The sequence below is a fragment of the Sapajus apella genome, unplaced genomic scaffold, assembly GCF_009761245.1.
Source record: "Sapajus apella isolate SASKATOON/1434 unplaced genomic scaffold, GSC_monkey_1.0 scaffold25, whole genome shotgun sequence".
In the NCBI taxonomy this organism is placed as follows: domain Eukaryota; kingdom Metazoa; phylum Chordata; class Mammalia; order Primates; family Cebidae; genus Sapajus; species Sapajus apella.
Genome location: NW_022436965.1, coordinates 22,577,814 through 22,602,465, shown reverse-complemented (window position 1 = coordinate 22,602,465; position 24,652 = coordinate 22,577,814). Strand labels below are relative to the sequence as shown.

The following is a 24,652-nucleotide window of genomic DNA, read 5'->3' as shown; positions in this document are numbered from 1 at the left end:
AATTATTATTGTTTTGACCTTTGAGGGCAAAGGAGATGAGAGCAGCTGTCACCTTTCTCCATAAATGGACACATAAATACACTATTTTTCATGCAATTTCAGGGGATTAAATCTGGTTTGGAAATACTGCTCACTGATTTAGAGGCAATAGTGTGTTTATTTGCAAAAGCTTATTCCATGTATAGTGGTCTTTTGTGAATATGTGTGTATATCAATAATACGACTTTCTCACTTGACATTTTCCTTGCAAAAAGTCAGACTATTGTTAAAATTCCCTTTTCAGAGACATCTCTTTCTGGATTAAATGATTTAAGGCATACAGAATACTTACATTGGTGGTTATGCTAAGGTAAACGCTAACCATTAACAGCCATTATTCTCATTTCTCTACACTCACAGAACCTTAAATTTGGGAAGGCTATACCATATCTCTCCAGCAACTCATTTTTTCTGATAGGTGGATATCTAGTCCCTGCTTGATTACTTCCCACAACAGGAAAAATCTAATTTAGTGTTAGACAGCATTTAATGACTCTGTGGCATAATCTCTAAAACAACAACTGTTAAACATAGATGTGTCCATAGAATTATCCAACTCTCATGTGTCAATTTATTCCTATGGTCTTCTATTTGAAAGACTTAAAATCAAGGGTGTGTTGCAATATATATCTGCTTCATAAGCTATATTACCAAGGGAAAAAAGTCAGACATCAGCTACAAAGGAAAAAAATTAATTATCTAATATACATCACTCAGTTTTCATGAAAACTGTGAAAGAACTTTAAATGAGATTGTAAATCTCACCAAAGATTTTTACACATAGGAAGATCTACAAAAAAAAAAAATGATTATTCAGAATTCATGTTTTCTGAAATCTGTTAAGTAAACAGAATGATCTCTGTTGGTCCCAATCCAGTCCTCTGGTTTCAGAAGGAGGTGGAAGGAGCTGAAATGTAACACCTATATTTGTTTTTTTGTTCTCAGATAAAGGTGTGCAGTATGAGGAAGCATCCTGATTTCTCTTGCACTGGCCAGTGTAACACTGTGGTGAGGCTGAGGGGAAGCAAAGGTCATCTGTCTTTGGCACTGTCATGGGCTGCAGTGGCCATCACACTGACCCTCATTTACTACTGCAGTTTTCCTCAGGTATGTAACTTTGCTATCTTGGGGAATCCTAATGGCGGGAGGGATGATTTATGCAAAGCAAAGAAAATGCCTCTCATTTATAATGGTCTGTGGTTAAGTAAAGTGAATTTAAAATTATCTTGACAATGTCAAACAATCTCACTAACCCAAATAAATAACTCTTTTTAGAAGAAAATCTGACTTTTGTAGAGATTTCAGTTTTATAAAGGAAAAAGCCTGTTATAATCAGAATGTCTAAGCCCAAACCAGTAGCACTTACGTTTCAACAGAAGTATCTATCTGTTTTACTCTCTAAGTGTTGTCAGACCACACTTAAAGGATTATGTTCTGTTCTCGTTTTAAATTTATTTTAAAAATTTTTATTTATTTTTTATTGTGCTTTTTGAAGTGTTCACTTCAAAGAAATGGTGACAAAAAGGGACATGATTAAAAGAACTATAAGAATATTAATCAGATAAATGCAGCTTGGTGAACGTTTAAAAGCCACTAAAAGTTATTTATCCTGGAGAAGGACAATCTTTGGGGAGGAGGGTACTCGTGGAGGGAGGAAGAGGAGCAAGATAGCTGTCTTTGACCATAACTGACCATCATATAAAAGATGGAGTCAACACTATGTGTGTTCTTGTTGAGCAAAACAAGTAGTAGATAGAGGCTCTGAAAAGCAGACTTGGCACTAAATAAGAAGGGATTTTCCAAAAGAAGTGATGTCCTAAAATGAAACAGTCTGCCTTGTGAAGTAGTAGGTTTCCTAATTAAGGAGGTGTTTAAGCAGAAACTAATGATCATTCATGAGGAGTTTATAAATCAATGGTTCTCAAACTTTAGTATGGCAAGAATCACCCAAAGACTTTGTTAAATTAGATTGTTAGTTACAACACCGTGAAATTCCAATTCAGCATGTGTTGAGTGGGTTCTCCGAATTTAATTTGCCTTTCCCTAAGTTCCCTGTTGCTGCTGCTGCTACTGCTGCTCTGTGAATTACATTTTGCATAGCAAGGCTCTGCTAATATATAGTGTAAGATTGGACCAGATGGACTCATTTTCCAATTTTGAGAGTCCATGATGATAATCATAGAAAAAACATAATATGCTGTATAGATTTGGGTATTACCAAAATGAACTTGCTCTGTGAAAATGTATTTAAAATAATTTAATGGGTTTACTGTAATAAATAAGATTTCTGTTAGTAGCAGTTAACATTGGTGTAACATAGAGCAGTGATCTCTAACCTTTCTGGCTCCCGGGACAAGTTCCATGGAAGACAATTTTTCCACAGACTAGGGTGGTGTGGGGATGATTTGGAGAAGATTCGAACACATTACATTTGTTGTACACGTTATTTCTATTATTATTACATTGTAATATATAATGAAATAATTATACAATTCACTATGAAGTAGAATCAGTGGCAGCCCTGAGCTTGTTTTCCTGCAGCTAGATGGTCCCATCTCAGGGGATAGGAGACAGTAACAGATCATTAAGCATTAGATTCTCGTAAGGAGCATGCAACCTAGATCCTTCACATGCGGAGTTTAAAATAGCATTTACACTCCAATGAGGATCTAATGCCACCACTGATCTGACAGGACGCAAAGCTCAGGCAGTAATGTGAGCAATGGGGCGTGGCTGTAAATATAGAAGAAGCTTTTCTCGCTAGTCCACCAGTCACCTCCTGCTGTGCAGCCCAGTTCCTTACAGGCCACAGACCAGTATTAGTCCATGGCCCAGGGATTGTGGATCCCTGACACAGAAGGACCAGTGTAAAAGAAGCTGAACGCGGTACTATATATAACTGGGTTTACTATTTGATTGCACAAATGCAATGCAAAAGCTAAAGTAAGCTTTGCATTTCCTGAATCTAAGCCATTATTTTCCATTTTCCATTTATTTTCCCTAAATAGAGATTGAGAAATTGAAAGGCAAATATTTCCATAGTAAGAAATATAACATTTATAGGGATTTATGGGAAAGAGAATCCTCATGATTGTCATTGGAAATTCTGACTTTGATCTGGCTGTGGTGCTCAGCCACACTGTGAAGCAAGCCTGTTTTCCTACAGCTGTATCTTCTTGTTGTGGTAATCTTCCTCCTGCATGTGCAGAGACACAAAGTATAGGATAACCAAGATTCAGGGTTCTTTTTATGGCTTCCCACTGAAAACGCATATCTACACACAAAAGACAAAAAGGATTAAGTGTGTTGGCTGGACGAAATGGATTCCTAGTAATCAGACCAGAAATATTCAGGCCTTTTGCTCTCTGCCAAGATCTCTACCAGTTAACACAGATATGTTATAGACAATTACATGGTTATTAAGAAGAATAAAACACAATTATAAATGAAAATATCAGAATGTATTAGTTGAAAAAAATTATAAGACTGCATGTATTTGTGATCCCATTTATGGTTTTAAAAAACTATATATCCAGGGTTATATGTGCATATGTAATTTCAAAAAAGATCAAGAAACTGGCTTCCTCTGGGCATAAGGAATGGATATGAGTGTGTGGGGGCATATATATATATATATATAGCTCTCACGTTGAGAGAGAAAGAGATATTACAATATGCAATACTTAACTAGTGAAACAAAATATTCAGCAACTTTGATAACTAATTCAGACCACCACTCTGCTACTCCAAATGACAAGGTTTAGATATAGCTACAACTGGCAAAGATGATTTAGGGAGATTTAGAATAATCTAGATAGGTGATTTAAATACTGTAAATTTTCCAAACTGTTATTTGACAATGCACTGACTTTGAAGTCTCCGAACAATTATGAATATGTAGTTGTGTTCATTTAATATGGTTAACAAGGGGTGCATAGATTAGCTATTGGATATGTGCTAAGCAATTGCACAATAATTGACTTGTACACTGAGTGGGGAGCTAAGACACCAAGGTAATTTACCTGAACCAAGGGTATGTTGTCAATGTGAAAGTGCGCCCTCTGCTGGCCATTCTGGGAAAATCACAGCTATTTTACGGCAACCGTAATATGCCAATAAATTTGAAAACTCAAGAGGAAATGGATAAATTCCTAGACAGATACACCCTACTAAGATCGAACAAAGAAGAAATAGAAAGACTGAACAGAACAATAATTAGTAGTAAGATTTAATCAGTAATAAAAAGTATTCCAACAAAAAAAGCCTTAAGACCAGATGGCTTCACTGCTGAATTCTACCAAACTTTTAAAGAAGAAATAATACCAATTCTCAAACTACTCCAGAAAATTTAAGAAAAGAATACATTTTCAAACTCATTCTATTAAGGCCAACATTAGCCATTAGCCTGATACCAAAACCAGATAAAGACACAACAGCAAAATGAAAACTACAGGTCAATATTGCCAATAAACATAGGTGCAAAAATTCTAAACAAAATACTAGCAAGCCAAATCCTATAACACATTAAAAAGATAATTCACCATGACCAAATGGGATTTATCCCAGGGATACAAGGTTGATTCAACATACTCAAATCAATGAAAGTAACATATCACATTAACAAAATGAAAGACAAGTAATTTAATCATCTAAATAGATGCAGAAAAAGCATTTGATGAAATTCAACATATTTTTATAATGAAAATTGAGCAATTAGGCATAGGAAGAAAGTACCTCACTACAACAGAGGCCACAAACTGACAAACCCACAACTAACATTGTATTCAGTGGGAAAAATGGAAAGAAAAACTGAAAGCTTTTCCTCTATAATCTGGGTCAAGACAAGAATGCCTACTTTCATCACTACTATTTAACATAGTACTGGAAGCTCTAGCTAGTGCAGCAAGGCAAGAGAAAGAAAGAAAGGGCATCCAAATTGGAAGATATAAAATTATAAATTATAAAGGAAGATGTAAAATTTAGAAAAACCTAAAGATTCTACCAATGGGATACTCTTCAACCTAAAGAAGAATGAAATCTTGTCATTCATGGCAACATGGATGCAACTGGAGGACATTAAATGAAATAAGCCAGGAATGGAAAATTAACACCGCATGTTCTCACTCATAACTGAATGAGATATAATCTCATCTCTCATATTATCTCATAGAAGTAAAAAGTAGAATAGAAGCTATTAGAGACTGGGAAGGGTAGAAGGGTGAGGGAATAGGGAGAGATTTCTTAAAGGAAACAAATTACAGCTAGGTAAGAGTAATTACTTCTAATTTTCCATAGCACTGTTGGATGACTATAGTTAACAATAATATATAGTCTCAAATAGCTACAAGGAGTATATTGAATGTTTCTGACACAAAGAAGTGACAAATGTTTGAGATAATAGGTATGCTAATTACCTTAATCTATATACCTTGTATAAATAAAAACCTTACTATGTACCCCATAAATTATGCAACTGTTACATGTCACTTAAAAATTTTTTAATTAAAAAGTTAAATATTAAAAAAGATTCAGTCATGCAAATGATGCTCCAAAACCTCAGAAAAGGTATTCATGATACCCTTTAGGATGCATCTACTTTGTCTCAGTTGATGTCATTGTAAGAACTTAGAAAGTTCTTATAAAACAGTCTTCTATGTGTTATGATTCATGCACTTTACTAATGAGACAGTGTTGAAGAGGACCACTTAGTATTTATTGGCCTTTATTTTGCAAATAATTCTAACCATGGGTTTGTCAGGCCAGAACCACAAGAGAAGGGAAATACTGTTGGCTGCAGATTCAGTGACAAGAGCCATAATAATAAACAACACAGGGAGGAGACATTAAAACTATGTTATAGCATTTGAGCAGTAATTTAAGGTGCTTAATGATGAGAATGAGCAATAAAAAAGGTTATGTTCATTGCACACTGTTTAAGAAATGAGACAGGAGCTTAATAAATTTTAGAAATATTTTAATCAAAGCATAATGTAAAAGTAAAGAAAGTAAAAGTAAAAGAATTTTCTTAAGTGTGTAAATGTAAGTTTCCTCAACATTCTGATGATATTACAGTGCCAGACAAATGAGGTTTTGCTATATGTATGCAATCATCATCACTATGTGAAATTCAGCTAAATATCTCAAAACAAAGAGAACCAGGGGTTGCTGTGACAGATGGTAGATCAGAGCTGAGCATAGGTCCTCAGAGTCAGCTTTTATACATGCCTCTGTCTTGCGCTAGGATAGACAGGCTGTTTTTAAGGCCCCACTGTGGAAAGATGGGTGAAGTCATTTCCATTGGAAGATCAGAGCTTTGCCTTCCTGGCTTTTTATTTTTTCTTAGTATGAGATCAGCCTTATGTAGGAAGAGTGAAGGAAGAGGAAGGGAAGAGGAAAAGGAGAACCCTCGAGTTCAAATCTTTCCTAGAGACCATTTTTACCTCATCTGTAGAAACAGAAGTGGGAAAAAGAGTATCTAGTAACATTTTCTAGAATGAATAAATGGATTAGTAAATAAAGTCAGACAAATACTAATATGAGCCACCTTCCCCAGTTTTGAAGATTTGTAAATTTTCAATGAGCATCTGTGACAACCTTCCCAATAACATCCATTTCTGGCAGAATAATGATCAAACCCAATATGAAAGAATTCATGGAAACAGCTGCCACTTTTTAAGATTGCAGCACTGTAGAGAATGTTGATGTCATCATTTTTGCTAAATAACACACCTTCTCATTTCCTTTCCTTGAAGAGTCCATGAATATCACTGATAACCAGATAATCTTATACAATTATGTATTCTCACTTCATGTGGAAAAAGTGACTTTGGTTGTCATCAGTTAACACAGACAGCAGGAGCTATAATGCCAACAAGGAAACACCAAACTCTCTGGGCCATCTAAGTGTTAATAGGTAACACAGTTAAAAGAAATGAATTCCCGTGGTTTCCTTGGTGCCACCCTGAACCAAAGGAGTATTAAAGTTGAGTCAGTTTAAATGAAAGAATGGGTCAATTACAACCAAAATTACTGTTCATGAACTTTGTTTAAAATAATTTTATTATCCAGCTAAATTTTATTTAGCTTAAAGGCAATAACAGGGACAGATTTTCCTTTTTTAAAATCATTTTTAGATAATTTAGAAAGGCCTGAAAGGCCTAAAAAATTATTATCAAGTGTGGGAAACATTTATAACAATATTTACAAAACTGAAAGACTCCCCCATCCTGGTACACACTTTCTGGGCTCTCCACACAGCACAAAACCAGGATCATCCAGAATCAGCCACCAGCATCAGCATCGCTCTAGGGCTCTGGGTTCCACTTAGAATTTGCACTAAAATTCTTTTGGGGATGAGATTTCTCCTTGATTATTTTTCTTTTTATCTGTTTTGTGGAACTGACAGTAACTGAGGAGCCAGAGAAGGAAAAACATGCCACTCTTGGCAATTCTTATTAAAAATATAGCAATAAAAACTTCCATTTATATTACTAACAGGGAAAGAAAAAAGTCAGGTCTTCATTTCCTTTCTAGAACTCCTCTCTCAGGTCTTTTCAGTCAGCTTTGAAGAAGCTCAGAACCCACACCCCCATGCTTTTACTTTCCTGGTCTATACTTCTTGGCCTTTCCTAGACCCTTCCTTATCCTGTGTTTGCCTTCGTAGGACAAAACACAGTCCTGTCCTCCACACAGAGGATGGCTGACATGGTCCAGAGAACAGAGGCCACAGAGAAAAGTAGGGTCCTTCACCACAGGCAATTACTGAAGACAGAATTTATGGGCTTAGGTGTGTGTGTCAGATTTTAGATATAACTACTGATATCAGGAAGGCAGTTTTCAGGAATGTTTAAAAAAAATAGAAACTCCTTATTGCAGACACTTACTCTGCCCCTTGGTTTTTATATTCAGGTATAATTTGACTATCTTAAAAGCCAAGAGAAAACTTTTTTTCATAATGCAGAAATGAGAGAAACAAAGAAGAAATTCACTTTTGAAACAAATAGGGGTGCTTACTATGTGCTGGGAACTCTGCTGGCCACGTGGGATGAAGGTATCAACAATATAACTCCAACCCACAAAGAGCTCCTAACTGACGGTTAATTATATGTTTGCTGACTGTCTGAGAAAATAAATCTTCCTGCAAGCTTGGGCCACAACTGTTTCCTAGGAGAAATTCCTGAAGGTGTAAGGAAAAACTTGAACAATCAAATCAGGAAAAGACCTAAAGCAACTAGATGTTTTCTAGGCTTTTTTTTCCCCCTTTGGTCAATTTTTAGGAGACTTTTATATGAGTCTGTCTCTAGGTTTAGTTAAAAAAAGGAAAGTAACCTGAACACTTAACACAGGATAGAAATAAGGCTTTCTGCAGCCTGTTCTCCAAATGAACACTTAGTCAATTGCGGTAAATATCTAAGTGAATGTCCACTCCATACCTAAATATGCACTAAAACCTGTGTAGACTGTAAAAAGGACCATAAGATCTGGTCCTTGCCCACAAACAACATACAGAATGGGTGAAAACACAAGACTCCATGTGCATGGAAGTACACACCCAGACAATATGCCAAGTACAAAAAAGCAGTGGTAAGAACAGTCAGGGCAGGAGTGGCTGATCAGGGTAAGTTAAGGTGGTCAGAAGGAGAGGGGATGGAGACTTGCCCTAAAGATAAGACTTGTCTATGCAAAAGGGAATGATAGGCTGAGCATCCCAGCATCAAATGTGGCCCCAGAAACTGTAAAGTCTTTGATGGTTTTTTTCACTCTGCACCAGGAGTGCCCCGTGGTTAGTTTTTAGGTATACTCAGAGCCTTGGCACAGGCTACAGGAAGATTACATCAACTTCACAAACTTGCCTCTCTGGTGGGAATGAAACCCAGTTTTCTGTCTCCCTTCTTTGTTGATTACAAACTAGTTTTGGAGGTTTTCTTTGGCCTGTGCACCCCATGCCTGCAGGGGCTGGGGAGATTAAACAGAACCCAGCAAGCCATCCTAACCTAGAGAGAGCATATTTTCAAACCCATGAAGACCTGAGTGGTCCATTGTCCCCTAACATTACAAGCCAACCTGGTTCTAGTGTCCTTGCAGTGGCCTGGCCATCTCTGTGTTTGTGATCATCTGCTATTACGGCCCCTCCTGTTCTGCATGTGACAAAATGCAGGAAAGGCAGCAGGGTGCCAAGTGTCCCTCCACTTCCTGAAGCAATCCCTGCTGCCTTTGAATGGCTTTATTTGCCTTCCCTGGCCTGCTCCTAGAGAGGAATTTACTTGCCATAGATGCTTAAGAGAGGATATTTCAACTGATTGTCACTGTCATTCCATACTGATTGAATATCAGTTCAGAGATAAGCACCATATTGAATATTATTTGAACAGTATCTCCATTCAGTAAGAACAGTTACTTTTTTTTTTTTTTGAAATGGAATCTCACTCTGTCACCCAGGCTGGAGAGAAGTGGCGCAATCTCGGCTCACTGCAACCTCTGCCTCTTGGGTTCAAGCGATTCTCCTGCCTCAGCCTTCTGAGTAGCTGGGACTACAGGCGTGTGCCACCACGCCCATGTTAGCCACTTTTCTAAGTGCTTTACATGTGTTATTTTATAAGTGTCACAACAATATACACAAAGGAGAAAATTTTAATTCCTTTTATGGAAGAAGTTAGCCCGATGCCCCATAGTGTGATTAGTACATGTGGTTTGGCATTTGAATCTACCAGATGCCAAAGCCAGTGTCCTTTGCTGTCTCCCATTCAAGCTCAACTGATGTTTTTCAGGAGTTTACAAACTGACATATTTAAAACCCTGCCACTGTGACATGTTTTTTACTTTATGGCTGATTGCTTGCTGAATTAAGCAAATTGTTCTATTGTACATAGGCAAAAGATCTATTTTTCTAACTACATTTATAAATATAACAGAATGCCTTCTTGAAGTTTTCTTAATGTAATTTACAAATTGTATATTAAAATGATGTGAATCCAGAAATATTTTTCAATCAATCTATATTTCCTAATGTGAAATGTTTTATCATCTTGATCCATTTAAACTGTTTGAATAAAGAATATGCATGTTAAAGCATTTTCAGTTAAAAGTCTTTCTTTGAAAGATTAGTATCATATACATCATTAACTCTCAATTTCTGGCTCACAAGTAGAATCTGAGGTAATAATAATATAAAACATATTTTACCGTTATAAAATATTTGGGAAAGCATCTGTAATTTTATAAATCTTATTGAGCTTGTTAGTGTCATTCAAATATATCTGGTTCTCTTTCTGATCACATAGTAGGATGCAGCTTCCCTGCCCCCTTTAAAGTTGACATGCCAATGTTACTTGCCTTGGCCAAATAAATGTAAGCAGAAGTGACATATTTCACTCCCATGTAGAATCTTTTAGATATAGTACCAACCATATCTTTCTTCTGCCAACATTGAGACAATTGAGGAAGGATGTGTAAAGATAGAAACTTCTTCAGCCAAATGTTTACAGTGTTTACAATGAGCAGAGTCTGATCGGGTAGCTTGAGCTTTTGTTGTGAGTCACTGATATATAGGTATTGTTTGTTACCATAGCATAACCTAGATTATCCTGACTGATATACTAACACAACCAATGGTTTTTGTTTCTTCATGTTCCCATCCACACTTTGTCCATATAAACACATAGTTTTTACATGGACATAATAATAGTACATAATATATTTTGCTTTGTTGTATACTTTTCAAAATATTATTTTATAAACATTTCCCCAGCTTTTTCATGGACAGCATGTTTATCATTTTAATAGTTATATAACAGCCTACTATATTAATATGCAGCTATTTACTAACTTCATTATTTGTTTCTTTTTTCTATTACAAATAATGCAGCTGTAATTATCTTCATACATACAGTGTTTTTTTCTTTTTCAAAAATATTTTCTTGGGATACGGAAAATAAAGTGTTTTTCTTTCAGTTTTGTGGTAAGGCATTTTACAGTCAACTTTACAGACCATTTTCTTGAAACTGGTGCAAGAATTTTAGTCCTAATAAAATTAAGAAAAGATATTCATGCTTTGCTCTTTATTTTATCATCCTTTAAAATTATGGTGCTAATTAGTTTAAAAGATTATACCCAGAATATTCTGGAACCACATCCAAAAAGATGTCCTTCTGAGATTAAATCAGGTCACACTCTAAACCTGACACCCTGATAAAATAAACTACTTGGTCATAAAATTTTTTGACTTACTATAAATGACTTAGTGTTACACAAGTTTGTGCTCCAACAACAGATAGTTTTTGCTGGGATTAAGTTAGCAGTGTTTCATCCTCATGCTGAAGAAGATCAGCAGTATTTCTATAGTCTCTTTTATTTGTGATAAACATGTTTTTACCACATTAATCCTAATGAAAACCAGACTGGTTACCCTGCCAAGGGGGAGAAAAAAAAAAGAAAACTGCTTTCTTTACTTTACAGTGATTATTTTTTGATGAATAAAGCAATTTTATTTCTTTTCACACATAGACTATATATCTGAGGTTGTCTTCCACTTTTATGCTCCCAGTATTTCATATTTATCTAACGCAATTTTCGAAGGCACTCAAAGTGCTTTTTAAATATTATTCTATAAAACCCTTATAGAATGATGAAGTCAGCACTTTACACAAACATTGGAAATGTCCAAAACCACCATATGTGAAATGTTTACTGCTAAAGTTTCTTCTCCTTTCCTTATCCTGTTCCTTTCTTTCTCTTATTCCCCCATCTCATGCATTATTTTTAATTTCCCCTTAAGTTTTGGTGACACCACCACCAACACCCTGACAGTAAAGATAAGGACTGCACATAGAGGTGGGACACTTTTTTCTTCTAAAGCTGACTAATTTATGAGTGCCAGTTATAGACTAGGGACCTACTGACCCTATCTGATCAGCACAATGATTCCCCAAGGTTAGAATTATCTCCAGCTGCGAGACGAGGAAACTCAGTGTCTAAATGGTGTTCTTGAGCAATTCTGAGAAACCTTGCATTGGTCACATAATCTTTCTAACACCAGATTCTTACGTCTAAAATGAAACTAGTCATTCCTATTTTACCATTCTCAAAGAGTGGTGAGGAGAATCAGATGAATAATGCATGCAAAAGTGCTTTGAAATTGTCTAGGTGCATACAAAGCCACATCAGTCTAATAAAATATAAATGATCACATTGTTAAACATCCTATCACTGCAGGAGAACAAAAAAAAAATTTTTAAAGCTTATTTCTCCAAATGAGAAATCTTATATTCTACTGCAGGAGAAGAGGATGTGGTAGAAAAACCTATTATTTTGATAAATACATTGAAGACATTTTGTGCTGAAAGGCATTTTTCATAAACAAAAACGATGTTCTTTAGAGGCCCAGTTCTCAAGTAGTTTTGTGCCACCGAACCCAGGTACTCCCAGCAGCTCTCAGGCACAGGATTTGCCTGCCAGAAGTCCTGGCTTCAGTTCTTGGGTTACTTCTCTTGTGACTTTGAGGAAAATTACCCTGTTCTTTAAAGTCAGCTTCATAGATAAAGCGACATTACTAATAATGTGCATGCCTAAGGATCAAATGCAAATAAACCAGCCCTCATAGCATCTATCTCCATAAACTCAAAACTAGATTTTAAAAAGAATGCCATTAGCTGACTCAGGTACATTTCTAAGTGAAAAAGAATTTCATCACCATCAAATATTAGTAACAAGAAAAGAAAAGGATTCAGCCATCACAGCTGATAGAAATGTGGAGGTCAAGTTTGCCTTCATTTTATAGATGACGACTCTGGGATGGGGAAGAGAGTTGGCCTGGGTTGTAAGGCGAGACTTGTAGAGCCTCACTAGAATGGAGTTCAACAGCCCAGGGTTTCTTCACTTTGCCCAGCCTTGCCGTGAGCCAACTGCCCTCCCACTTCTTGCCCCTGACTCACTTTTCAGCCCACCTCTCTTCCTCCTGAGTGCCCACCAAGGAGGCTTTAAAATCACCAGTGAACTTTGAATTGCCAAAGCCAATAGGCCCTTTCTGATTTTAGTCTTTCTTTTGCATCTGCCACATAATTGCTCTTGCCTTCTTTACACTCTCTCTTCCTTGGTCATTGGTGTTCCCACAGTTGCCTGATTTTTTCCCACCATTTTTGTCATACCTAGTTTACTGATTTTCTGAGTCTTTTTTTCTCTGTCTACCATCAAACGTTGGTGTTTATGTACTCATTTTCACACTTATTTAGAGCTTAGTTCATGCCAGGCACTGGTATAAGGTCTTACAAATGTCTGTTCATTTTATATAACACACGGCAACCTTAGAAAATAGATTGGGGAAACTGAGGCACAGGAAGGCCAAACAATTTGGTGTGCTGCTTTCTACCATGCTGTGCCATCTCTGAGATTACTAGAGCTCTCCTCGTGGCCTTCCTGGCTACCTGACTCCACCTATTCTCATGAGGTATGGTCTCCGTATGACCTATATCCCAGATTTATATGTCTAGATTTGACCCTTCTCTTGAACATCACATTCCAGCAGCACATTTGATATCAGAATCTGCATTTACCACCACAAGCATCACAAATATAATGACATCCAAACTGAATTCATCATCTCTTCATCCCCAGCTCGCCCATTACTCTGTCTATTATCTCAGCATGTAATGTTGGACAAATCTTTTAGTGCTCTGGGGCTTGGTTTCTTCATCTGCATTACTGGGTTGAATTAAAGAGCCTCCGTGAATATCTTTTCTTTAACATTCTTTAATTCTCGAAACTTCATATCCCTGCACTGTCTCTAGGTTTTTCTCTCTCCCTTTTAAACTTTCTTTATTCATTCATCAATTCAAAAAGCAATAATTGAGCATATTCCGTACACCAAACACAGGGCAGGACACTTGTTGAATAAGATAAGATCACTGCCCTCAGAACTGGAGAGAGCAACGTAGGTGGAGAAAGGCAGTTCATACACTCCAATAGGGTGGCCATTTTTGTCACATGTATCCAGACAGGTCTGGAGGTCGGAGGAGTCACCACTGCGCCAGCCACCAAACCATGGCCTGCCAGTCAGCTTGTTGCTCCCTTCTCCCTTTCTTCCACAACCAAGCACTCCAGCAGTCCCTGAGCTCTGTATCTCTGCCTCCTAAATGCCAGTGTAGTCTGCCGCCTCCATCTCTGCAGGCCCTTACCTTCACTTTTGCTTACCCTCTTCCATTCTGATCACTTTTCCTGCTTTGATCTTTTCTCCACTATTTGTGGGGTAGTATTTCTAAAACCCCAATCTGGCCATAGCACTGTGTTGTTTGAAAGCCTCCAGTGATGCCTCATTGTCAGTAAGAAAAGTCTTCCTTGTGACAGATACCACCTTCACCATCAGGCCCATGGGAGTCTGTCCTCTCAGCACCCTGGCTTTTGCAGTGCACTCTGAGAATGCTTTAAGTCCCTGTGGCTCCCTGTGCATGGGCACCTCCTGCTGCTCACTTGTGTGCCTGTGCATGTGCAGATTCCTCAGTTGTTCTGCCTCTTATCTGTGTGATAAATTTCTATTGATTCTTAGAAACCTAGCTCAGATAACATCTCTTTTGAGAATCTTCTCTGTTCCTGCCTCTCTTGAAGTTAAATATTTTTATTTCTTGTGACACTTCCATTTCTTAAATGTATTTCTGCTACTGCCTATAACATACTGCATTGCAATTATTCCTTAATGTTTGTCTCCCAACTAGAGCATTGAGTTTATTAGGTTTTGACTATGCCAGGTTAATCTTTGTACCTCTAGTAATATTTGGAGAGCAGCCAGTACTAGGTCCACAGTAAAGGTTTTTTGACAGAATGACTGAAGGAAAGGCCACAAAAGCAAGGACTGGAGTATGTTAGCACATCCCCACAAGAGTCCAGACTCTGAAGTGACAACAATGCAGGCAGTTTTGGCTATATCACTGGCATAAAAAGAAAGGAAAGCAGAAAGCAGCTCTAGGGTTTGGAGTGAGAGGTGATGGTCTACTCCCACACCTGCTGAGCCCTTCTGCACTTCTCTTCTCACATGCATCTGTGTTTGCCCCAGGAGATGCATCAGATCACAGTGGAGTCTAGACACATACAGAGCAATGTCAGCCACCCTCTCCCAGTGTTCTACTATTTGCCATTTAGGGACAGCATTGGGAAATGGAAATCTGTTGATGCAGCAAGATAGGTCGGTGAAGGAAGATAATTGACTGACTCAGGCCTTTAAATATATAATTAGAGAAATAATCTGTCTGGAAATGGAGGGTGTTGCAAAGGCTTTGTATGTATCAGAAGGGATGGGCAAACTTTAATTTATTGTCTTCCAATTCTCATGTCCTCCCCTTGCCTCAAGTCAGTTTCCTGGGAAGTTCTCCAAATGCCATGCAAGCTAGAAGCTATCTGAAGGTGGCCCTTGGGAGAGCAGGGTAGAGAGTGCTTTAGCCAGCAATCTCTTTTGCTTGTTCACTCATGTAGGCATCAAGCCAGAAAGACAGGTTGACCCCAACTGTAATGAGCTAAGCCTTTTGTAGAAGCCTTATCTTCTGTGTATTTTTTGTAGCAGAGATGGGGCTAGTATTTTGCCACTATGACAAATACTATAGCCACAAAATCAGAACTCACATACGAGAAAACTGCTAAAATCAATAGCCTTCTTTATTACAGAGGGTCAGCTTCTGGATTTCCTGTGTATTATGCAGCCACTAGTGAAGCCCAGCCCTATCCTCTTCCACCCTCTCCACCATCTCCCACTAGCACCCAACATACACTCAAGTTTCTGGCCTCCATAGGACAACAGGGGCCACCCTGTTGAAGTATATGAGCTGCCTTTGTTCACTTAACCTTCTCGCCAGTGGAAATTCTTGTCTTATTCAACCATATATCCTCAGGACTCAGGCTAGGGATTGGCCCATTCAGTGTGCCCAATTATTGCTTATAGAATTGATGAATGAATAAAGAACATGTAAAAGGGAGAGAGAGAGAGAGAGAGAGAGAGAGAGAGAGAGAGTAAAACCCAGAGACAGTGCAGGGACAAGAGGTTTAGAGACTTAAAGAATGCTAAAGTAATAATGTTTATGGAGATTACTTCATTCAAGCCATTTTTTTTATTGTACTTTAGGTTCTGGGGTACACGTGCAGATCATGCAGGATTGCTGCATAAGTACATACATGTCAAGGTGGTTTGCTGCCTTCATCCCCCCCGTCACCTGTATCTGATGTTTCTCCCCATGTTATCCCTCCCTGTCTTCCCCCCGCTGCCCTTCCCTTAGCTCCCACCAATTGACTGCAATGTGTGATGCTCCCTTCCCTGTGTCCATATGTTTTCATTATTCAACACTGGCCTATGAGTGAGAACATGCAGTGTTTGGTTTTCTGTTCTTGTGTCAGTTTGCTGAGAATGATGGTTTCCAGATTCATTCATGTCCCCATGAAGGACACAAACTCATTGTTTTTTTATGGCTGTGTAATATCCCATGGTGTATGTGTGCCACATTTTCTTTACCCAGTCTATTGTTGATGGACATTTCAGTTGGTTCCAAGTCTTTGCTATTGTAAACAGTGCCGCAGTGAATATATGTGTGCATGTGTCTTTATAATAGAAAAATTTATAATTCTTTGGGTATATACCCAGTAATGGGATTGCTGGTTCAGATGGCATTTCTATCTCTAGGTCCTTGAGGAATCGCCACACTGTCTTCCACAATGGTTGAACTAATTGATACCCCCACCAACAGTGTAAAGGTGTTCCTATTTCTTCATATCTTCTCCAGCATCTGTCTCCTGATTTTTTAATGATTGCCATTCTAACTGGCATGAGATGGTATCTCAATGTGGTTTTGATTTGCATTTCTCTAATGACCGGTGAAGGTGAGCATTTTTTTCATGTGTTTGTTGGCCTCATGTATGTCTTCTTTTGTAAAGTGTCTGTTCATATCCTTCGCCTACTTTTGAATGGGTTTGTTTGTTTTTTTCTTGTAAATCTGCTTTAGTTCTTTGTAGATTCTGGATATTAGCCCTTTGTCAGATGGGTAGATTGCAAACATTTTTTCCCATTCTGTTGGTTTCCAGTTCACTCTAATGATTGTTTCTTTTGCTGTGCAGAAGCTCTGGAGTTTACTTAGATCCCATTTGTCTATTTTGGCTTTTGTTGCCAGTGCTTTTGGTGTTTTAGTCATGAAGTCCTTGCCTATGCCTATGTCCTGAATGGTTTTTGCCTAGGTTTTCTTCTAGGGTTTTTATGGTGTTAGGTCTTATGTTTAAGTCTTTAATCCATCTGGAGTTAATTTTAGTGTAAGGTGTCAGGAAGGGGTCCAGTTTCTGCTTTCTGCACATGGCTAGCCAGTTGTCCCAACACCATTTATTAAACAGGGAATCGTTTCCCCATTACTTGTTTTTGTCAGGTTTGTCAAACCGAGGCCTCTGTTCTGTTCCATTGGTCTATAGCTGTTTTGGTACCAGTACCATGCTGTTTTGATTACTGTAGCCTTGTAGTATAGTTTGAAATCAGGTAGCGTGATGTCTCCAGCTTTGTTCTTTTTGCTTAGAATTGACTTGGCTATGTGGGCTCTCTTTTGGTTTCATATGAAGTTTAAGGTGGTTTTTTTTCCAGTTCTGTGAAGAGAGTCATAGGTAGCGTGGTGGGGATAACATTGAATCTATAAATACTTTGGGCAGTATGGCCACTTTCACAATATTGATTCTTCCTAACCATTAGCATGGAATGTTTCTCCATCTGTTTGTGTCCTCTCTTATTTCATTGAGCAGTGGTTTGTAGTTCTCCTTGAAGAGGTCCTTTACATCCTTTGTTAGTTGTATTCCTAGGTATTTTGTCTCTTTGTAGCAATTGTGAATGGCAATTCGTTGTTGATTTGGCTCTCTTTAAGTCTGTTATGGGTGTATAGGAATGCTTGTGATTTCTGCATATTGATTTTGTGCCCTGAGACTTTGCTAAGTTGCTTATCAGTTTCAGGAGATTTTGGGCCGAAATGATGGGGGCTTCTAAATATGCAATCACATCATCTACAAATAGAGACAATTGGACTTCCTCTTTTCCTAATTGAATACCCTTTATTTCTTTTTCTTGCCTGATTGCTCTGGCTAGAACTTCCAATACTATATTGAATAGGAGTGGTGAGAGAGGGCATCCTTGTCTAGTACCAGATTTCAAAGGGAATGCTTCCAGTTTTTGCCCATTCAGTATGATATTGGCTGTGGGTTTGTTGTAAATAGCTTTTATTATTTTGAGATACGTTCCTTGGATACCTACTTTATTGAGAGTTTTCAGCATACAGGGCTGTTGAATTTTGTCAAAGGCCTTCTCTGCATCTATTGAGATAATCATGTGGTTTTTGTCTTTGGTTCTGTTTATGTGGTGAATTACATTTATAGATTTGCATATGTTGAACCAGCCTTGCATCTCCGGGAAGAAGCCTACTGGATCGTGATGGATAAGCTTTTTGATGTGCTGTTGCAATCGGTTTGCCAGTATCTTATTGAAGATTTTTTCATCTATATTCATCATGGATATTGGCCTGAAGTTTTCGTTTCTTGTTGAGTCTCTGCCGGGTTTTGGTATCAGGATGACGGTCTCACAAAATGATTTCGGGAGGATTCCCTCTTTTTGGATTGTTTCGAATAGTTTCAGAATAAGTGGTACCAGCTCCTCTTTGTATGACTGGTAGAATTCGGCTGTGAACCCCTCTGGACATGGGCTTTTTTTGGTTGGTAGGCTATGAATTGCTGCCTCAACTTCAGCCCTTGTTATTGGTCTATTCAGGGTTTTGACTCTTTTCCTGGTGTAGGCTTGGGAGGGTGCAAGTGTCCAGGAATTTATCCATTTCGTCTGGGCTTACTGGTTTATGTGCATAGAGTTGTTTGTAGTAATCTCTGATGGTAGTTTGTATATCGGTGGAATCGATGGTGATATCCCCTTTATCGTTTTTTATTGCATCTACTTGATTTTTCTCTCTTTTCTATTAATCTGGCTAGTGGTCTGTCTATTTTGTTGATCTTTTCAAAAAATCAGCTCCTGGATTTATTGATATTTTGAAGGGTTTTTTGTGTCTCTGTCTCCTTCAGTTCTACTGTGATCTTAGTTATTTCTTGTCTTCTGCTAGCTTTTGAGTTTTTTTGATCTTGCTCCTCTAGCTCTTTCAATTTTGATGATAGGGTGTCGATTTCAGATCTTTCCTTGCTTCTCATGTGGGCATTTATTGCTATAAATTTTCCTCTAGACACTGCTTTAAATGTGCCTTCATTCTCGTTGGTTTTGAAGAACATCTTTATTTCTGCCTTCATTTCATTGTTTATCCAGTCAACATTCAAGAGCCAGTTGTTCAGTTTCCATGAAATTGTGCGGTTCTGAGTTAGTTTCTTAATCCTGAGTTCTAATTTGATTGCACTGTGGTCTGAGAGACTGTTTGTTATGATTTTCATTCTTTGCATTTGCTGAGGAGTGATTTACTTCCAATTATGTGGTCAATTTTAGAGTAGGTGTGATGTGGTGCTGAACAGAATGTATATTCTGTGTATTTGGTGTGGAGAGTTCTATAAATGTCTGTTAGGTTTGCTTGGTCCAGATCTGAGTTCAAGTCCTGGATATCCTTGTTAATTTTCAGTCTTGTTGATCTGTCCAATATTGACAGTGGCGTATTAAAGTCTTCCACTATTATTGGTGGGAGTCTAAGTCTCTTTGTAGGGCATGAAGAGCTTGTTTTATGTATCTGGGTGCTCCTGTATTGGGTGCATATATATTTAGGATCATCAGCTCTTCTTGCTGCATTTATCCTTTTCCCATTATGTAATGCCCTTCTTTGTCTTTTTGATCTTTGTTCATTTAAAGTCTATTTTATCAGAGACCAGGACTACAACTCCTGCTTATGTTGGCTCTCCATTTGCTTGGTAAATCTTCCTCCATCCCTTTATTTTGAACCTATGTGTATCCTTGCATGTGAGATGGGTTTCCTGAATACAGCACAGTGATGGGTTTTGACTTTTTATCCAGTTTGCTAGTCTGTATCTTTTGATTGGGGCATTTAGCCCATTTACATTAAGGTTAATAATGTTATGTGTGAGTCTGATCCTGCCATTTTGATGCTAGCTGGTTTTTTTGCCCATGAGTTGATGCAGTTTCTTCATTATGTTGATGTTCTTTACCATTTGGTACATCTTTGGAGTGGCTGGTTGTTTGGTACTGGTTGTTCTTTCTATGTTTAGTGCTTCTTTCAGGAGCTCTTTAAAGCTGGCCTAGCGGTGATGAAATCCCTAAGCAATTGCTTGTTCACAAAGGATTTTATTTCTCCTTCGTTTATGAAGCTTAGTTTGGCTCGATATGAAATTCTAGGTTGAAAGTTCTTTTCTTCAAGGATGTTGAATATTGGCCCCCACTCTCTTCTGGCTTGTAGGGTTTCTGCCAAGAGATCCACTGTGAGTCTGATGGGCTTCCCTTTATGGGTAACCTGACCTTTCTTTCTGGCTGCTCTTAACATTTGTTCCTTCATTTCAACCCTGTTGAATCTGACGATTATGTGCCTTGGGGTTGCTCTTCTTGAGGAATATCTTTGTGGTGTTCTCTGTATTTCCTGGACTTGAATATTGGCCTGCCTTGCTAGGTTGGGGAAGTTCTCATGGATAATATACTGAAGAGTGTTTTCCAGCTTGGATTCATTCTCTCTGTCACATTCAGGTATACCTATCAAACATAGATTAGGTCTTTTCACATAATCCCATATTTCTTGGAGGGTTTGTTCATTTATTTTTTGCTCTTTTTTCTCTAATCTTGCCTTCTCATTTTATTTCATTGAGTTGATCTTCAGTCTCTGATATCTTGGTCAATTTGGCTGTTGAAACTTGTGTATGCTTTGCGAAGTTCTCGTGTTGTATTTTTCAGCTCCATCAGTTCGTTTATATTCTTCTCTAAGTTGTTTATTCTCATTAGCATTTCATCAAACCTTTTTTCAAGGTTCTTAGTTTCTTTGCATTGGGTTAGAACATATTTTTTTAACTCAGAGAAGTTTGTTATTACCCACTTTCTGAAGCCTGTTTCTGTCAATTCATCAGACTCATTCTCCATCCAGCCTTGTTCCCTTGCTTATGAGGAGTTGTGATCCCTTGGAGGAGGAGAGGCATTCTGGTTTTGGGTGTTTTCATCCTTTTTGCGCTGGTTTCTTCCCATCTTTATGGATTTTACCACCTGTGGTCTTTGTAGTTGGTGACTTTCAGATGGGGTCTCTGAGTGGATGTCCTTTTTGTTGATGATGAATTTATTTCTTTCTGTTTTTCAGTTTTCCTTCTAACAGTCAGGCCCCCCTGCTGTAGGACTGCTGGAGGTCTACTCCAGACCCTGCACGCCTGGGGATCACCTACAGTGGCTGCAGAAAGTAAGCGTTGCTGCCAGTTTCTTCTTCTGTTATCTTCATCCCAGATGGATACCTACCAGATGTCAGCCTGAGCTCTCCTTTATGAGGTATATCTTTGGATATACAGGGGTCGGGGAGCTGTTTGAGGAGACAGTCTGTCCCTTGTAGGAGCTCAGGTGCTGAGCTGGGAGCTCCATTGTTCTGTTCAGAGTTGTAGGGCAGTATGTTTAAATCTGCTGCAGTGGAACTCATAACCACCTTTTTTTCCCAGGTGCTCTGTCCTGGGAAGGTGGGGCTTTATTTATAAGTTCCTGATATGCTGCTGCCTTTTTTCAGAGATGCTCTGCCCAGTGAGTAGGTAGCCTAGCACAGTCTGCCAGCATAGGCATTGCTGAGCTGCTGTGGGCTCTGCCCAGCTGCTGTATGAACTTCCTTGCAGTTTTATTTATACAGGTACAGTTAGAACTGCCTTGGTAATGGTGGTTTGCCTCAGTAATGGCAGACTGTGTCTGTAATGGCAGATTGCCATGGTAATGGCGGACTGCCTCGGTAATCGCGGACTGCCTTGGTAATTGTGGACTGCCTCGGTAATGGTGGTCGCCCCTCCCCCCGCAGAGCTGGACCATCCTGGGTCCGGCTGTGCTTGCTGTGAAACTGTCATTCCAGAGCGTTTCAGATTGCTGGTCTTTGTGGGGTGGGACCTGCTGAGCCAGATCACCTGGCTCCCTGTTTCAGCCCCCTTTTTTTCAGTTGAATGGGTGACTCTGTCTCCCAGGCATTCCAGGTACCAGTTGAACCGGCCACCCAGATTTGTGTGAGTTTTTGTGTAGAGACCTGCTGCACTGGCTGAAACAGCCATGCTGGAGACTCGTGGCACTTTTCCGCCTGGGAATCTCCTGGTCTGTGGGCAGTAAAAACTCATTTGGAAATGCAGTGATCACTCACCCTCTGCATTCTCCCTCGGAACTGCACTCCAGAGCTGTTCCTATTTGGCGATCTTGGACAATGTGATGTTTTATATAGATGGCAATTTCAAAACATTTGACTTTATTTTCCAATTTGAATTACTATAAGAGTGATAGGTTCTGTCCGAGGACCAGTGATTCACTAGATGACAACTAGATGGGCAAACTCCATACTTCACATACGTGTTCCCTTCCCTAGGTATTACTGTACACACCATCTTTAGAACCCTAGTACAGTATCTTGCAGTGTCTTGTCATTGTCTGTTTTGTACTATCCATTGAAGGTCTGTTTTGTACTATCCATTGAAGGGCAGAGACCATGTCTTTTCCTCTTTTTATCTCCACCACCTGAAAAGTAAGCATCGCATGGTAGGAGCTCTATAAACATTTATTTGATGAATGAAAAAAAAAAAGCAATAAGAATTCCAAACGCAAAGGAATTTTGTAAGAAGCAGGTTTACAATTAATAAGCAGATGAAAGTAAGGTGAATCCCACTAAGTAAAGTACATTTGAGATACATTTTTAAAAATGCTATCTCAGCCAGGTATAACTTATGAATATTGAGTACTCTCTGATAGGTAGGGAGGGCCATGTAACTGCTTCAAAACAATGAAGTCACCTAGGTGTTTTTATTATGTGACAAGAATATTTCTTTTCATTGCTGACAGGTATTTACATTTTTCCACTGTGAGGTTAACCTAATCTTGTACCTTGTCATTTTCTCTCTCCTGCAGAGGTAAATCCTCTGTCTATAAATGTATACAACCATAATCCCTTGAGCCATGCAAAGACAGCTTGCCAATTTTGACTGGGTAACATCTATTTAATAGCTCAAGGGGTAGCTGACAAAGAAGTAATTAAGAAAAAACAGATTTCGCAAGCCAATAAAACCCTGTAGCACAGCTTGAGAACTACAAAGGTAGGACTTAAATCTAGAGATAAATATTAGATAATTAGCTCCTAAGCCCTTTCAAACTAAGATTATTTTTTTTTTTTAAATTGAGCTTAAGGCCACTCTATATGATTAATGTCAGTTAAATCTAGCAACCTTATTTCTAAGCTTTTGTAATTTTAGAAAAGCTGGCATTAGATGACCAAAAAATACTAAAATATATTTACCTTTAAAAAAAGAAAAATAGAGTTGTTTGAGCTATGTGAGGTATGCAAAATTTATCAGGCCCAGAGAGACATGAGTGTGGGACTTCATTTAGGCATCCCCCACCCATGCCCAGAGGCAAATGTTAACAGGTATTTTTGTTCCTCACCCATTATTGCCATGTTCTAGAATTTGTGATACAAAGAACAATGGATAGCCAATTGATAGCTTATGTTATTTTAATGTAAATTCTTGGTAAACAATGTAGAAGCTGCTTTTCCTTTTTTCCTTAAAAACCCACTGTAACTGCTGCTAATGGAAGGGCAACTTGAATGTATGCTCTTGGGTGACCATCCTCAAGCTTTGGGCTCAAATAAACTCTCCTTGATCATATTTTCTGAATCCCATGAGTTAAGGTTGACACTTTTAAAGTACTGAAGTCTTTCAATATATGTGATTGTGAGCCTGCATTCCAGACACTATCCTTAGTCCTGGAGTTACAAAGGTGAATAAGACATGGCCTCTGCTCTCAAGAAGTTTACAGTCTAGGGCACATGAGCTTGTGATTCCATTTTTATAATAATTCATCAAAATTGAGGAACCCTGCATTGTCGTAGACCTCTGAAAGTTTATTCCCTAGATCCTAACAGGTCTCATCTAAACTTGTTCTGATGTTTGTACATGTTTGTTTCTCTTGGTAAGAACTTAGAAAAATATAGTAAATGTATACTTCCCTAGTATTAATGATAGAGACAGGAGACAGCCTAGGGTCCCAGTGAAATGCTGCCTTCAAGCCTAAAACAGCCTAAAGGCTGAAAACCCAGACTGCTGGTCCTGGATGAAGCCGACCCTTTCTGAAGGCTACTTTCTGAACGATGCCAACCTGTTCACTGGGAGGATGGGGTGGATCCTCAGGAAATTCATGTTGTTTGTGCTGAGGAAGAGCCTGGCCTCTCCAGTTGCTGAGTGGTGACCTGGGATTCAATCTGTGAGGTGGGAGACTTGCTAGCAGGACTGTCACTCACTTCACTGAGAGTTACTTTTCCTTTTTCCCCAATAAATTCCTCTCCTCACCCTTTTATGTGTCCATGAGCCTAATCTTTCCTGGTCATGTGACAAGAACCAGGTTTTAGCTGAACTAAAGAGAAAGTTCTGCAACATTAATATTATGTGCCTTTAATAATCAATAAAAACCATCAAAAAGAAAAATGAC

General features: G+C 38.5%; 1 protein-coding gene across 1 annotated transcript in view; it reads left to right on the top strand.

Moving 5' to 3' along the window:
- Window positions 1–24,652, top strand: part of POGK (pogo transposable element derived with KRAB domain) — a 76,313-nt gene that overhangs the window by 2,664 nt on the left and 48,997 nt on the right. Inside the window, exon 2 of the mRNA XM_032291524.1 lies at window positions 985–1,146. Coding sequence (XP_032147415.1) covers window positions 1,092–1,146 — 55 coding nt within the window. The 5' untranslated portion in view covers window positions 985–1,091. The remainder of the gene's footprint in view (window positions 1–984; window positions 1,147–24,652) is intronic.